This window comes from Microcebus murinus, chromosome 6 (assembly GCF_040939455.1).
Source record: "Microcebus murinus isolate Inina chromosome 6, M.murinus_Inina_mat1.0, whole genome shotgun sequence".
Taxonomy (NCBI): domain Eukaryota; kingdom Metazoa; phylum Chordata; class Mammalia; order Primates; family Cheirogaleidae; genus Microcebus; species Microcebus murinus.
Window position 1 is genome coordinate 11,422,121 of NC_134109.1, and position 14,529 is coordinate 11,436,649.

At 57.4% G+C, this 14,529-nt stretch overlaps 1 protein-coding gene across 1 annotated transcript in view; it reads left to right on the forward strand.

Moving 5' to 3' along the window:
* Positions 1 to 12,359, forward strand: part of PRIMA1 (proline rich membrane anchor 1) — a 59,509-nt gene extending 47,150 nt beyond the window's left edge. The window contains exon 4 of the mRNA XM_012738606.2: positions 9,169 to 12,359. Within this exon, the coding sequence (XP_012594060.1) occupies positions 9,169 to 9,271 (103 nt within the window). The 3' untranslated portion in view covers positions 9,272 to 12,359. The remainder of the gene's footprint in view (positions 1 to 9,168) is intronic.
* The last annotated feature ends 2,170 nt before the right edge of the window (positions 12,360 to 14,529 follow it).

Below are 14,529 nucleotides of genomic sequence, written 5' to 3' on the forward strand. Positions count from 1 at the left end.
TGAGAGAGCCTAACGATCAGAGGGTATTGTTAGGGCTTTGCACAATCATTGCCTACTTTTAATGTAATTTTTACTTTTATCAAAGTAATACGTACACATCCTGTAGTTTAAAATGGCAAATCTGAGCTCCTCTGTGGGAACTTGCTGCCCTCAGCTCTCTCTCCCCCACTCCTTCATCTCTGTAGCTTAATTCCTTCATGGATTTTTTTCAAGATTTTTTTTTTTTTAGACAGAGTCTCGCTTTGTTGCCCAGGCTAGAGTGAGTGCCGTGGCGTCAGCCTAGCTCACAGCAACCTCAAACTCCTGGGCTCAAGCGATCCTGCTGCCTCAGCCTCCCAAGTAGCTGGGACTACAGGCATGCGCCACCATGCCCGGCTAATTTTTTCTATATATATATTAGTTGGCCAATTAATTTATCTTCTATTTATGGTAGAGACGGGTCTCGCTCTTGCTCAGGTTTGTTTCGAACTCCTGAACTCGAGCAATCCGCCCGCCTCGGCCTCCGAGAGTGCTAGGATTACAGGGGTGAGCCACCATGCCCGGCCTCAAGATCTTTTTTGAATCATATACCGTGTTTCCCCAAAAATAAGACCTGCCCATAAAATAAGCCCTAGCAAGATTTCTAAGCATTTGTGCAATATAACTCCTACCTGGAAAATAAGACCTAGTGGTGGGCGTGGCTACGCAGCGCATCTGCACAACCCATGCATTTCGTCGTGGAGCAGTAAAGACAACGAGCAGCCCTTCTCATCTGCCCCATTGTGACAGCTACTATCCCAGAGGTGACCGGAAAGGTGCGGGCAGCCCCACCAACAAGGTCGGCTCCCCTGTCAGGTCCCGGCCATCCCGTGCGTGCTGCAAGCTGAGGCTTTGAGGGGAAAACAACACATCCCCTGAAAATAAGCCCTAGCTAGGGTGTCTTCTTGAGGAAAAATAAATATAAGACCCTGTCTTATTTTTGGGGAAACATGGTACTTAGTAGAAAGTTAATCAGTGAAATTTTTTTCTTTTCAGAATTTACTCTTTTTGGAGCTTTGGGGTAGCCCAGAGGAAGGTCAGTTCTGCTTGAACGTGCAGCTTGCAGAGAAGACCTGGTTACCAGGCAGCAGGAGTGCCAGGGAGCGGTAGAAATGAGTTTCTGAAGGACTCTGAGCCAGAATACGCCTCCGGGGTCATGGGTCAACCCCTTGCTTTATAGACGAGGAAACTGAGGCCTGGATGGGGAAGAGAAATGGCTCAGGTCCCAGAGGTTTCCAGCCCGTCTCTTGGGTCATTGAGCACTCAGGGAGCTCTCCCCGGTCAGTGCCCTCCCCCGCCCTCTTCCAGCTGAGTCCTTGCTGCTTCTCCCTGGAGACCCGACTCGAGTGCCACCTCCTCCGAGATGTCATCCTGGACCGGTGCGGAGCTCTCCCTTCCCTGCCCAACTGCTAGCGTTGTAGCTCTCCCTGGATTTTCGATTCTGCTTTCTGCTGTGGGTAGGTGTGATGTGGGTGTTCCCGGGCCCGTGTGCCCACGCACGTGTGTACGCGTGACTGTGTGGCGCACACGGTAGATGGGCAGCGGTCACCGCGTCTTACTCACCGCTCTCCCTGACGGCGCCCGGCGTGGTGCCTGGCACGTGGTAACTGTTCAGTGGCTGTTTCAGTGGCGTGAACGGGGCTTGTTTCCATAGACTTGCCGGGTTCCACCTCTTAAATTGACAAACTATTTGGAATTTCAGTAAATTCATGTTTCCCCCTATCTGAGTAAGTTAAGTAGAATCGGTTTTTGCAGTAAATAACTGTGCCCCCGGTTTTAGATGCCCGGCCCCGCCCCTTCGCCAGCTCCTGTCTCCCAGCCCCATGCCGTGTCTCCCCTCCCCTCCACTCCCATCTCCAGCCTTGCCCATACACTAGCTCGAGTGCACCACGTGACTCAGCAGCCCCCTCTCCAAGCTTCGGAGTGGCACAGCCTCCCTCCCACCTGTGCATGACACACTCCCAGGCTCTGAACGCCATGGAGGAGCCCCCACCATCTGCCACCTCCTTGTCCTCACCACAAGAGGGGAGGGTCTTATATATTGTCCTCTCCAAACCTACTGTAGCAGGGCCAGCCCTGCCCTCTCTCTACCCACCCCTGCTCTCCCTGCTCTGGCCTCCAGCTGAACCACAGACTCAGGGCCAGAGGAAGGGCAAGGGAAGAAAAGATAGGCCAGGCCCAGAGGCCAGCAGTGAGGACCAGGAATTCAGGACAGAAGCGGAACCTCTTCGTCTATCCTTAGCTCACCACAAACTTTCAGGAGCAAGAAATTCATATTGAATGCAGCTTGGATCCTTGGGGTCTTGAGACAGGTTATCTCATGGGCCAAAGTCTCTTTGGCCAGGAGGGGCCAAATGCTATGACTGGGTACCTGAGACCCAGCTATTTCCACCTGTCACATCTCCCTACTGTTTATGAATGTCCCTGTAGTAGCACTGGCTACCCCTCCAGGCCCCCAAATCCAGTCTTTCTGCCTGGGAATCCAGGCCGCCACGCCTGGTGGTGCTGTGAGCAGGTCAAGGGTCAATGCTCGGAGGAAGGGTCTCCTTTGGTCAATTGCTGAGCACTGATGCTTGGGCTGGGCTGCCCAGAGCCCATCCTGCATCCTTCGGCACCTTGGCTGGGCTCCAGAAGCTGACTCTTCTGCTTTGTGGCAGAATCGAAGCTCGATCCTGCAACACCTGGGCCAGCACACTTCCCGCTGGGCTTCACTGCCACCTTCTAGGCTGTCTGGGGTTGGCTCTTTCCCCAGCCAGAGCGGCAGATGCCACAATGTCTTCCACCGTCCTGGCCACAGTCCTCCCTGCAAGAAGAGATTGGGCCAACAGGGGCTGGGGCGTGGGTTGTCCCAAGCTGCCTTGGGCTGAGATGCGTATTTGGACTCACTTATCCCTCGCCAGAGACCCGCCCTCCACAGTGGGTAATGAAGACGCATCCTGGCAGTGTGAGGCCGGCAGCAGGGACGAGCCTGCTTCATCTGCCTAGTGTCCCGGGTGCAGGGGACGTGGATCCCAGGCCACGTGGCACTGTCACTTAGCATTGACAGAAAGCTAAGCAGTGTGCTCAGGGCCGGCCCATGGGAAACCCGAACAGGTCTCTGCTTCCTGGGGCCTTTTTCTTCTGTCACCAAGAAATTCATGCCTCTCTGAACCCATCTCTCCAAATACAGAGTCAAGGTCATGGGGCAGGGCGAGGGGTGGGCAGGAATCCTGATTTAAGGAGGCCTCAGATGACTCCTATCCTGCTCACAATAAAACCCAGAGGCCTTGCCTCGGCAGCTGGGCCCTGCAGGGCGTGGCTTTGGCCTGTTCTTGTTCCTCCTGGCCTTGTTCCTCCTCCTCTCGGCCCCTTGTTCATGGCTCTCCAGCCCCCGGGCCTCCATCCTGGCTTCTGTCCTGCTCACTGCAGGTCCAAGTGCTTCATGTCACTTGGGGTCAACTTGGCCTAGAGCAGGACTCCTGTCACTGTCCCCCCGGACACCCAGTTCTCTGCCATCTTAGTTCTTCCCATAACTTGCTGCAATCTACTCGCTTGTGCACTGTCAGCTGCGTGACTGCCAACCTGGTGCCAAGCTGAGGGGGCCATACAAGTCCACTCTATGAAAACTCAGAGGGCCCTGGGAGTGGAACCACCTGTGGGAAACCTCTCCGTGAAGTGAGTGCCCTGAGCCTGAGGCTGGGAGTGCTGGTGGGCAGGCCAGTCCTTGGACGCTGACCCCAACTGCAGGCTCCTTGTCTGCTACAGGAGCCCGTGTGTGAACCAGGCAGTGCCAGGTGGCCCTGGTGGTGCCCATGGCGACCAGGCTGGCATGGGCTGACTCAGGACAGGTGGGGCCTCTTCCCTCCCTGACCTCACCAGCCTCTGGGCACAAGGGAGCCGTGGCCGGGCATGACCGCCCCAGGGGTCGGGACAGGCCTCCTGGACTGTCCCAGGACTTACCTGGAAACTGGCCTCTAAGAAGAACGGGTGGCTCTGGGTATTCCCACGGCCAGTGAAAGCCTTTTGTGACAGTAAAACCAGGTGGAGGGAGGTTTCAAGACCTGGTTCCTGGATCCAAGCACGTGCCCACATTTTATGGCTGCCTGTCCCCACCTGTTCTGCTGCCTGGTACGCCCACCAGACCTCAACTTAAGTCACCTCCACCCAGAGGTGTTCCCTGACACCCCGCCCCGGTCCAGAGGAGGTGGCAGGGAGGCGTAGCTCCTGGAGCCTCAGGGAGTCTGGGCTGCCTCTGCCCACGCAGCCTCCAGCAGGCATCTCCACCCCCAGCGCCATTCTGGCAGCTCAGAGCCTTGAAGGACAGCCACTGAGGCCTGAGCTAGCTCGGAGGTCCCCTGTCCAGGGCTCTTATGTGACCCTGAGGTCCTTTCTTCAATATGCAGGCCAGGAAGCGCTTTGCCTTAGAAGAGTTCCCCGCTGCAGAACAGAGCTCTAGGGGAGGGGGACAGCGCGGGTCTGTGACAGCCCCCCCACCCCCGCCCGGCACGCAGCTCCCAGGGAGAGTGAAGGCCCACGGAGCTCACAGGTGCCCCGAAAATGCTCAGCAGAGGTGGCTACACAAGCCCAGGGAAAACGGTTGGCTCCTCTGACACGCGGGGGTGATCACCAGCCACACGCCTGTCACGCCATCGCCTGTGTGTTGGGGGCTGGGAGTGGGGCTGTCGCCTCTCACAGCAGCACCCTTGGGGGCTCAGAGGGGCTTCTGGCTTCTTGACCCAGGTTTGGGGATGTGTGCAGCCCACAGTCTCACTGTGGAACTCTGTGTGTGTGTGTGTGTGTGTTTGGATGTGTATGTATGGATATGCATATATGTATATGTGTGTATATATGTATATGTGTGTATTGTGTACATGCATGTGTATATGTGCATTGTGTGTAAACATGCATATGTGCATACATGTGTCTGTGAGGCGTGGGCAGCGGTCAGGGTGCATGCCTTCAGAAGAGGCAAGTCTGGGACCTTCAATCTTCATTGAAAACCACCCCCCCGGGGGTGCACGAGACAGGAAAAGAGCTGGCGGCCTTCCCTTCCCGGGCTCAGAGCTGTTCTCAGCCGCTGGCTTCCCCAGCAGAGCAGCAGGCAGAGGGTGGAAGCTGTCAGTCACGTCCTTGTGAGCAAGGCCCACGAGGGGTGGCTGGGTCCTGGCCCTCTCCGCCCAGGCAGAGGTGCCGGTGGAGGCACGGTTCCTGCAGCAGCCCGTCATGCCTGCTGGCGTGTGTGGCCGGGGCTGTCATCACCGCACTCCGAGCAGAGAAGGTGGGGTGCCCGCAGACCGGGTGGGGGAGAAGAGGGCTCCAGGGGGAGAGCCCGCCTCCCGCAGGCAGCAGCCCGGGCGCGGCCGAGAAGCTCACTCACCTTTCTCTTGGCTTCTAGGAACCATGCCATTTAGGGAGCCCTCTGCACCATCTCCGCCTGGACCTGGGTGGAAATGCCTCTCCTTGGTTCATTGGAACCAGCCCTGGGGGCCCACAGGGCCACAGAGCCAGGCTGGTCCTAGCAACTCTTAGCATTTCCGGAGCCTCGCCGGGCACGGGTTAGTCTGTGCACACGGGAGAACCTTGGCTGCCGCCCCCCATGGGAGCAGCTCCACGCTGACACCCTTCCAGCAGCAGTACTGAGCCCTAACAAACACTTATGGAGCACTTACTGTATGCCGGACGCTTGTCTAAGTGCTTGACATGCATTAACATATTTAATCCTTCCAACAAGCCTATGAAATGGACACCATGACTGTGCTCATTTTATAGACGAGGAAACTGAGGCATAGAGAGGTTATGTAGCTTGCCTGAGGTGACATGGCCAGAAAGTGGCACAGCAGAGGTTGTGATAATCTACTTCTTAGCACTTGCGCAACGTCACCCTGCAGAGCCGTGCCACCTTCCGCTCTGGGTAAAATCCAGCTTCCGCTCCAGGGGATCTCGGAATGGCTTCGGGAGTGGACTCAGCAGCAGCCTTGGGAGCAGAGTGGCAGGAACTCGGCTCTGGTGGTGGGACAGACAAAGTCTACTTCTCAGGAGAGCCCTCAGATGCCACCCTGCCCCCTCCCCATGTGCAGGTGGTGGAATGTTCCCATCAGGGGCAGTGCCGGCCAAAGCGGCCTTCTCTGCCCCGCTCCTGCCTCCTTTGCAGATACTGCCCACCTTGCCCTGGCCCCAGGTGCCCTCCCGCCAGGCTTGCTCCTGCCCAGCCCTCCTTGGCCACCTCTTCCCCCAGGGACCCCGCCCCTCAGAGTAAAAAGGGGTCTCACAGCCAGCAGCCTGGCTTCTTCCTCTTCTCCTGCCGGAAGGGACCCTACTAATTCCTAACTCACCCTAAGAAGGGTGGAAGCTGAGCCCTCGGGGCTCTGCCCATTTCTATGGGAGCTCCACCCCTGCCTTCCTCATTTCGGCATTATCCACCCTGGAGTCCCTTAAGCCGGATCTCCTGTGACCTGGCCCTGTTGTAGTCAGATGTTTTAGCCCTAAGCCTGAGGTTTAATGTTTATTCAGGAAAAATGCAGCGTGGCCTTGGGCCCAGAGTATTTTGCCTGTTACTATTTTCTGGAATCCTGAGGCTGATATCCATCGCCGCCCCCCTCCCAATATATTGATGCTAAATTTATCCCTCTGAAGTCTTCAGGGGCCTTGTGGGGCAGCGCAGGACCTCACTGTGAGAAAATGCTGCCCCCCACACTGCCCATGCTGTGCAAATTAGGGGTGGGACGACAAGCCCACCCAAGCCCACACAGCAGTGTCAGAGCTGCTCAAGGCTCCCTGGAAGGGGGCGATCAGGACAGAAAGGGGGACAGGGGACAGAGGAAGGAAGAAGCCCAGGTGCAGAGCTTGGCTGCAGAGCCCATCATTTCCCACGGGGCCCGTCACAAACAAGGTTCCAGAAAGCATCTCTGAGCACCTACGTAACTGGGCTTGTCAGTGCGTAGCGTGGGGCATGCTGAGTCAGAGCAAAACCAGGCAGGCTTCCTGGAGGACCCTGCAGAACCTCTGGGAATCTCGAGGCAGAGGGTGGAGGAAGGCCTGCCCCAGCCGGCCGGCCCCAAGAGCCCGTGATGATTTCATGGGAAGATGTCTGGCCAGGACATGGCAGTAATGGGTGGAGGTCCCCGCCCCACCACAAACCATCTGGGGGTCCTTGAGCAAATCAGAGCCCTCTCTAAGCCTCAGTTTCCCCATGAAGTGAATCTCCTAATCCAGGCCTAGCTCTTCAGGGGACCACTGTGTGAAAAGACAAGGAAATCTGTGTGACCGAGAGCACTTTGCACAGAGCACGACACACCATGGGAGGAAGAGTGGGTTTGCGTCTTGCATTTCTAGAAGAAGCCACAGTGGCCGGGCTTGACCCCCAGCATGAGTGGCACTTGGGTTTCTTCATGTGTTTTGTGAGCTACTTCCGCTGCAAGAGCAAAGGGAACAGTTGGTGAATGGGCTTGAGCTCGGGGTGTGGTCTCTGAGTAGGCCTGGTAGTCCACCGGTGGAAGTACTGCTAACCATCACATGCCTCCCTCCCCTCAACTAACTCCGTCAGGGCTTTATCCCATAGCCATCAAACTGGTCACCAAGTACCAGCCCTTCTCACGATGGCTTTGGGGACGCTCTGGGGACACTTGAGAAGGCAGAAGCAATCAATGCCTGGGCTCTTGACAACAGCATAGATGTTCAGCTAAGCACTCAGCTCAGCCCCGGCACTCCTGGGGACATGGGAGGTCCTTGAGCTACAGCCCATGGGGGTCAGATCCACCCAAGAGCCTGCAGTGTTGTTGCCTGGGATTGGGCGACACAGTGTACAGCCCAGACCTGGAGGATGTAGACACTCGGGCTGGGGGCTTGAGCCCTCCTGCCTGACTTGAGGGAGGAAATGGGATTTGAGCCAGGCCAAAAAGTAGCACTGTGATTCTAGGACCTCAGCAAGTAAGCAAGAGCCTTCTCAAAGCCACCCTCCCAACCCTCCCGATCCCCTGTATGAACAGGAAGAGTGGTTCTTGGGGTTCCATGGCCTCTGGAATGAGCTTCAAATGGCTTAATGTGAAGTGTTCAAGAACCACTGATGTGTGCTAATTTAGTCTGGACATTCACCACCATTACCATCACACCATCACCATTACCCTCACTATCATCACCACTCCACCACCTCTACCACCACCACTGCCATCATCACCATCACCATCATCACTACCATCACCACCACCACCATTACTATCATCACCACCACTGTCATTATCACCACCACCATCACTGTCATCACTACCATCACCATCACTACCACCATCACCACTACCATCACCATCATCGCTACCATCACCATCATCACCACTATCATCATCATCACCATCATCACCATCACCACTATTATCACCATCACCATCATCACTACCATGACCCACTATCATCACCATCATCACCACTATCATCATCATCACCACCATCACCCTCATCATGATCACCACTATTATCGCTATCACCATCATCACCATCACCACTACCATGACCATCATCACCACTATCAATGTCATCATCACCATCATCACCATCATCACTATTATCACCATCATCACCACTACCATGACCATCATCACCACCACCATCAGCATCACCACCATCACCACCACCATCACCATCATCACCACCACCAATACCATCATCACCACCCCACCACCACCACCACCACCACCACCACCACCACCACCACTACCGTCACCATTACCACCAACCCCTTCATCAGTTTCCATTTGCCTTTGACCACACAGAGGCAAGATTGCAAAATCCAACTGTCTGCACTCCCAAATATTCATATCTCTCTGCTCATAACCAAAAAGTTCAATCAGAGGCTGACCATACATCCCAGTACAGTCCCAATTTTCAGTACAGTCCCAATTCATGCCTGTTGTCCGTGCCTTGTTATTGTAAGTTCTTTTTCACTCTCAACCTGGTTTTCATGACAAATTAAATGGGCGTCCTGGCTAAGGCCACATCCAGCTTCTGACTGACTCCACAGGGACTAGTAGTGCAAGGATGCTAACCCAGAACAGAGCCTGGTGGCTTCCTGGGACTCACAGAGCACAGACGCTAGCTGGGAGGTCACAGCCCTGACAGTCGCTGTTAACTAACCATGCGCCTGCCTCCCCCCCTCCCTCCCTGCCTCCTCCCGCCTTCCAGGAAACCACTGAGAAAGGACGAAAACGGCACCAGCGTTGCTGAGTATCCCATGAGCTCTTCGCAGAGCAGCAAAGGGGTGGATGTGAACAACGCGGTGGTGTGAGTCTGCGAGCCTTGGACCTGCCAGCCAGAGGGACACCTTGGTGGCGTAGCGGACATGGGAAAGCAGGTGGACACGAGCTGACACTGGGCTTGTCCAGGACTTCATTGCCTTGCAGGCCTGGAGCCTCCCAAAGGAGAAACAATCCTCTTCCCAGGCTCGCCTCTGGTCTGCCCGGGCAGGGGCAGCTCGGACCAGGCTGAGCCTGGCTGACCCTGCATGCGGCACCGGGGCAGCCTCCCCACCCGAGACCCTGCGCACCCCTCCTTGTCTGGCGTCTGACCTGCCACCCGCCCGCGGCTGCTGTCTAGAGCACGCGCACTGATGAAGGCGGGGCCGCTATTTGCTGGGGCGGGAGGCCTCCCCCTTTGCCAAAAAGACAGGTGGTCCAGGGCCCACTCCCCTTCCTGAAACCCTCTCCTCCTCCCAGGAAGCCCACCTGCTTCTCTGTTGACGTTCCCAGCAGAAGCCATCGGCATAGCCAGGAGACAGACATCCCCTTTCAAAGGTGCTTCCCATCCATCTGTCTGCCACCCCGTCTGTGATTGTCTTCAGTCTTCAGGGCCTGCCTTCTCCCTTCTGTCCCCACTGATGCAGGGGCCCTCGGCTCCCGACTGCTCGCCATGGAGAGCTACGAGCCCGGCCGGCGAATCCCCTCCCGAGCAGACAAAGGGGCTCGTGTACACTGCGGGGTGGTGTCTGGCCTTCCATGGGCAAAATGACTCCCTGCAGTCTAAGCTGGGAGCCCCCAGGCAAGGGCAGAGGCCACTGCACCTGTTCTCAGACTCATTCCCACACCTGACCCCATAGGAACTGAAGCATCCGTGTGAGCCAGGCCTTGCCTTAGTTGGGCAGAGGCCACCACTGTGCCAAACCCACCGCGGGCACCCTGTACTAGGCTGGCGCCGAGTCTGCCTGACCCATGGTACTCAGACCCAATCCCCGCCTCACCTAGAAGGAGGTGATCTAAATGTCTCTTCCCGCGGTCGTATGCTGTGAAAGTGCTGAGCCCTCCAGGGCGGTTGGAGGATGAGGGAATGAACGGGATGGCAGGAGAGGAACCCTCGAGGCTTGGTAAACCCAATGGACCCACCCTCGCCCACCTGGCCTGTCTCCCAGGTGGCCACCTGCCCCGTGGGACACATCAGAGGGTCCATGGAGACAGCAGCCTTGTGATCTTGCATGCCCTGGCAGATTAGGAGGACACTCCTGACCCTGTGGCTCCCCCACCACCCACGCTTGCTCGAAAGGAACCAGCGCACTGAATGGTTCCACCCTCAAGCCGCGTAGGGATGTAGCTGGGTGGACTTGGTCTGCCTCCTAAACCCCCTGTCCTTCTCTGGCAGGTGTTCGGGCTATAGGTAAGGCTTTCAAACCCAGGGAAGACTGACAGACGTGAAAACCAGTCCCCATTTGGGCAGAACCTTTAAATATCCTAGCACACACAGATATGTCTGTGTGTCATTGTGTCTGTGTGTCATTGTCCCACCCCCGGGTCAGTGGGTACAGGCTGCGGACAGGCCAGGGGCACACCCTCCCACAGAGGGTTCTTTTCTTTTCTTCTTTGCCTTCTGTTTGAGGATTTCTTAGAGGTTTGGAGTTGGATCTGGCTTTCCCAGTGCGCCTTGGCATGGGCACAGTGCTGGCGATGGCTTTCTCTGTTGCCACCCCTGCCCCCAGCCAGGTGAGCACTTTACAGAGCTCTTGGAATGCAGAGCCAGGTGACAAACAAACCAGAGGATGTGGGTCAGTGGCAGGGCAGGGGTAGGAAACCCCGCAGACCTGGCCCCAGGGCACACTCTACCCCACTGGAGGCCCAGAGTTTGCGATTAGCCTAATCCTAATCTGCAACCTCCTGGCGCCTGCAGAACCCCGTGCCTGCACCCCAAGCAACACCTGGGCAGGACCTCGGCCCTGAACACACACGCTGTGGGCTTCACCAGGAGAAAATGCCTGTGCCTTGGCTGGTCGGAAGCTCGGGAGTGATCAGAGGGCCACTTCGGCCAGAGGGGAGACTTCAGTCTAAGGAACCATGGAGTGCCGGCAGCTTGCGCGCTCACCCACTGGGTCCCACCCACCCGACCTTGGCTTAAATTGAGGAGGCTCCAATTTTGTCATTAGCCTAATCCTCAGCCCCAGGCGAGGCTCCCTGGCAAGGAACCACAGCTGAGCCATCATCATGCTTTGGGGCCTGTGCCCCTTCCCTGAGCCACTGGCACACCCGGCTCCAGTTTGCGCATAAATGTACACTCAGTTGGGTTTGTGAAACCTCTTCTCACCTGGTGGGTGAAAACCGGTTTTTAAAAAGGATTCGCTGAGGACCAACCCCTGAGACCCAGAACCAGATACTCGCAAGATGCATCTCGTGGGCAGCAAGAGTCCCGCCAGATTTTTAGCGTAGGAGACTGAATCGCACTGAAGACCACGCCCGCCTAGCATCTGAGCTTAGACCTTTGACTTAAAATGAATCCCCAACCCCTGAACGCAGACCGAGATCCTCAGGCCGGTTGGAGCTCAGAGGCTGCGAATGAAGTGCACATTCCTCCCCGTTCTCTCGAATAGATCTTTCCCAGCCTTCTCGTAGTTGAGCCCAAGTTTGGAACTCGGTGAGACGTAGGGTCTCCCAGAGGTTTCAGGTGTTCCCGAGAAGCTTCTAAGGGAAGTGTTTGGAAGAAAGACAAATAGGTGTAAAAATATAAACATATATATTATAAATAGTTACATATATATTTAAAGAGATATCTATATGTGTAATCACCGTACTCTCTGCATCCGTACCGCGTGTGAGTCCAGCCGCCCCGGTAGTGCAAGACGTGCAATGCATGAGTGTAAATACCCGACGTCTGCCTTCTTGGCCGTGTGCCGTGTGCCATGTGCCGTGTGCCGTGTGCGGGGGGATGACGCTTGTCCCTGGGAGTTCTCTCAACGGGCAAGTGCACAAGTCGACGCGGTCTCGTCCGCCAGCTAGCCGTGAATGTGGACTTTGTGCTGGGACTTTGGTACCGGCAGCGTCGGGGTGCGCTGTATGCTACTTACGAGGAAGACAGCACCATGACTTTTTTATTTTCAATAAAACTATACTTATAAAGACGGCTGTCGGCTGTTGCGTGTGGGCGCTGGGCGCGGGGCGCGGGCGGGAAGCAGAGGGCAGGCCGAGGTTAGCAGGGAGGTCCCTGGGCGGGCTGGGTACCTTGTGTGGGCTATTTCTGCATTGGTTCGTCCCAGCACCTCAAGGTCAGGATTTACCGGGATTTCTAAGGCCAGTGCTGGCCCTCATCACCCCACCCACCACTTTGACCCTTGACTTAACTGAAAATAGGGCAAACAACCTTCCCCGTTTGCCTGGGACTGAGAATTTTCCCGAACCTGGGACTTTCAGAGATAAAACCAGAAATGTCCCGGGCAAACGGGACAAGCAGGTCACCTTAATGTGGAACGTGCTCATAGGAATCCTGGGAAGCAAGAGTCAGCAGGCCAGGCTGGAGGGGAGAGGATGGCCAGGGTCCGGCCTCCTACAATGTCCGTCCCTATGCGTAGCGTCAGCACCCACAGGTTGGTGGGTGCGCCCCCCGCACCTGGCCAGCTGCGTGGAGTTGAGGCTGCCCTGAACCCACAAGGGGGGGCCCAGAAGGCACAGCCCCCCCGCCCCAGGCTCACCTGCTTGCTGAAGGCAGTGACACCTGGGTCACCTGCGAGGCCATTCTCCCCTTCCGGCCTCGCCCTCAGGTAAGCTCCACCGAGGCAACCACCCCCAGCACTTCTGGGGCAAAAGCTTCCCGGCCGGTAGGCAGGGCGGGTGGAGGAAGAGAGGGACGGTTGCCTTTGAAGGATTGCCATCCTCATCTTTGGAGTGAGGAGACAGGCCAGGGCTGGACTGTGATGGCCAAGGTCAAGCAGGTACCAGGAGACGGGGGTGGGGCTGAGGTGTGAACCCAGACCTGGGGCCTTCGGCGCCCAGTCACTGGTCACGATTGAGGGGATCCCGGCCCAGGTGACCCCACTGTTGGCGCTGCCGGGCCCACCGCCCCTGCCTGGGCCCCTGTGGCTTCAGAGTTAACCCAGTGAGGGACGACTAAGAGGGCCCTGTGTGCCCGGAGCTAGGGCAGGTGTTGCCCCAGCCTAGCCCACAGCCCAGGGGAGGCTCAGCTCGGCGCAGGGCTCAGGGAAGGGCCTGTGTCCCAGGCATCAGGGAAGTGGAGAAGAACCATGGAAGTTCCCGCCGAGAGCCAAGAGACCCCCCTCTAATCCCCCCCCCACCGGATGCTATGAGCGGCCATTTATGGAGAACCGCCATTTTCGAGCATAAGGTAGGCACTCAGTAGAAGGCGGCGGTCATTATAGTCACTGCCATCATTAAGGAAAGCAGCCTGTGCCATCTGGGTGACAGTGAGGGCTCCTCTGCCCACTGGCCACCCACCTGGGTCCTGCCTTGGAGCTGGTGAGGAATCGTAGGGACCCCTCTGACCTCCTACACAGCCCTGTGCACCCCAGCCCGGGCGTCCTCAGCAGCAAGCCCAGAGGTCAGCAGGGGACAGCAGGGGTCAGCTAGGCTCTGCCAGTTTGCGCAGGCGCCCAGCCTGGGAGAGGGAGGAGGGGCCCAGCCAACCATAGGGGTGCTGGGGAGCTGTCGTCCGGAGCTGCAGGGCCGGAGTCCTCCTAGTTGCCTCCTGCATCTCCCCCAGCCAACACAACAAACTGCGCTGCGGCCACCTGAGAGCCCCGCGTCCTGCTCTGGGGGCCCGCTGCTGCCATCAAGGCGTGAGACACAGTGGGACCCACAGGGCACCCCCGCCTGGCACCCAGAGGGGTGGCAGAATTACTGTCTTGCACCCACGGGAGCGGCGGTGGCAGCAACGCTTTCCCTCCTTCCTTCCCGAAAACATGGCGTGAGGCGCACTGAGGCGCCACATCAGGGGGGACGGTCCTGTGAGGCTGAGCCAGCTGCCGCGCTGGCTCCCAGTGGCAGCTGGCTCACTCATGTGGCCTCGCTGCGGCCTCACCCTTGGGAACGCACCCCACCCACCCGGCTAGGGACGCCCCCCTGGACCCCCACCTCCCCCTCCTCTGCCACCGCGCCCCGCCTCCACCTTAGTAATATGTTGGACTCCCCCAGGCCCGTCCTCCCCTCCCCCCTGGGCTGTCCTGGATATGTGACCTCAGGCTCCTGGCTCCAGCTCTCCATCATTTGTTCATTCTCTGATCAGTCAGTCCCCAGGGGCTTACAGAGGTTCCGCTAGCTGCCAGGTCCCACGCCGAACACT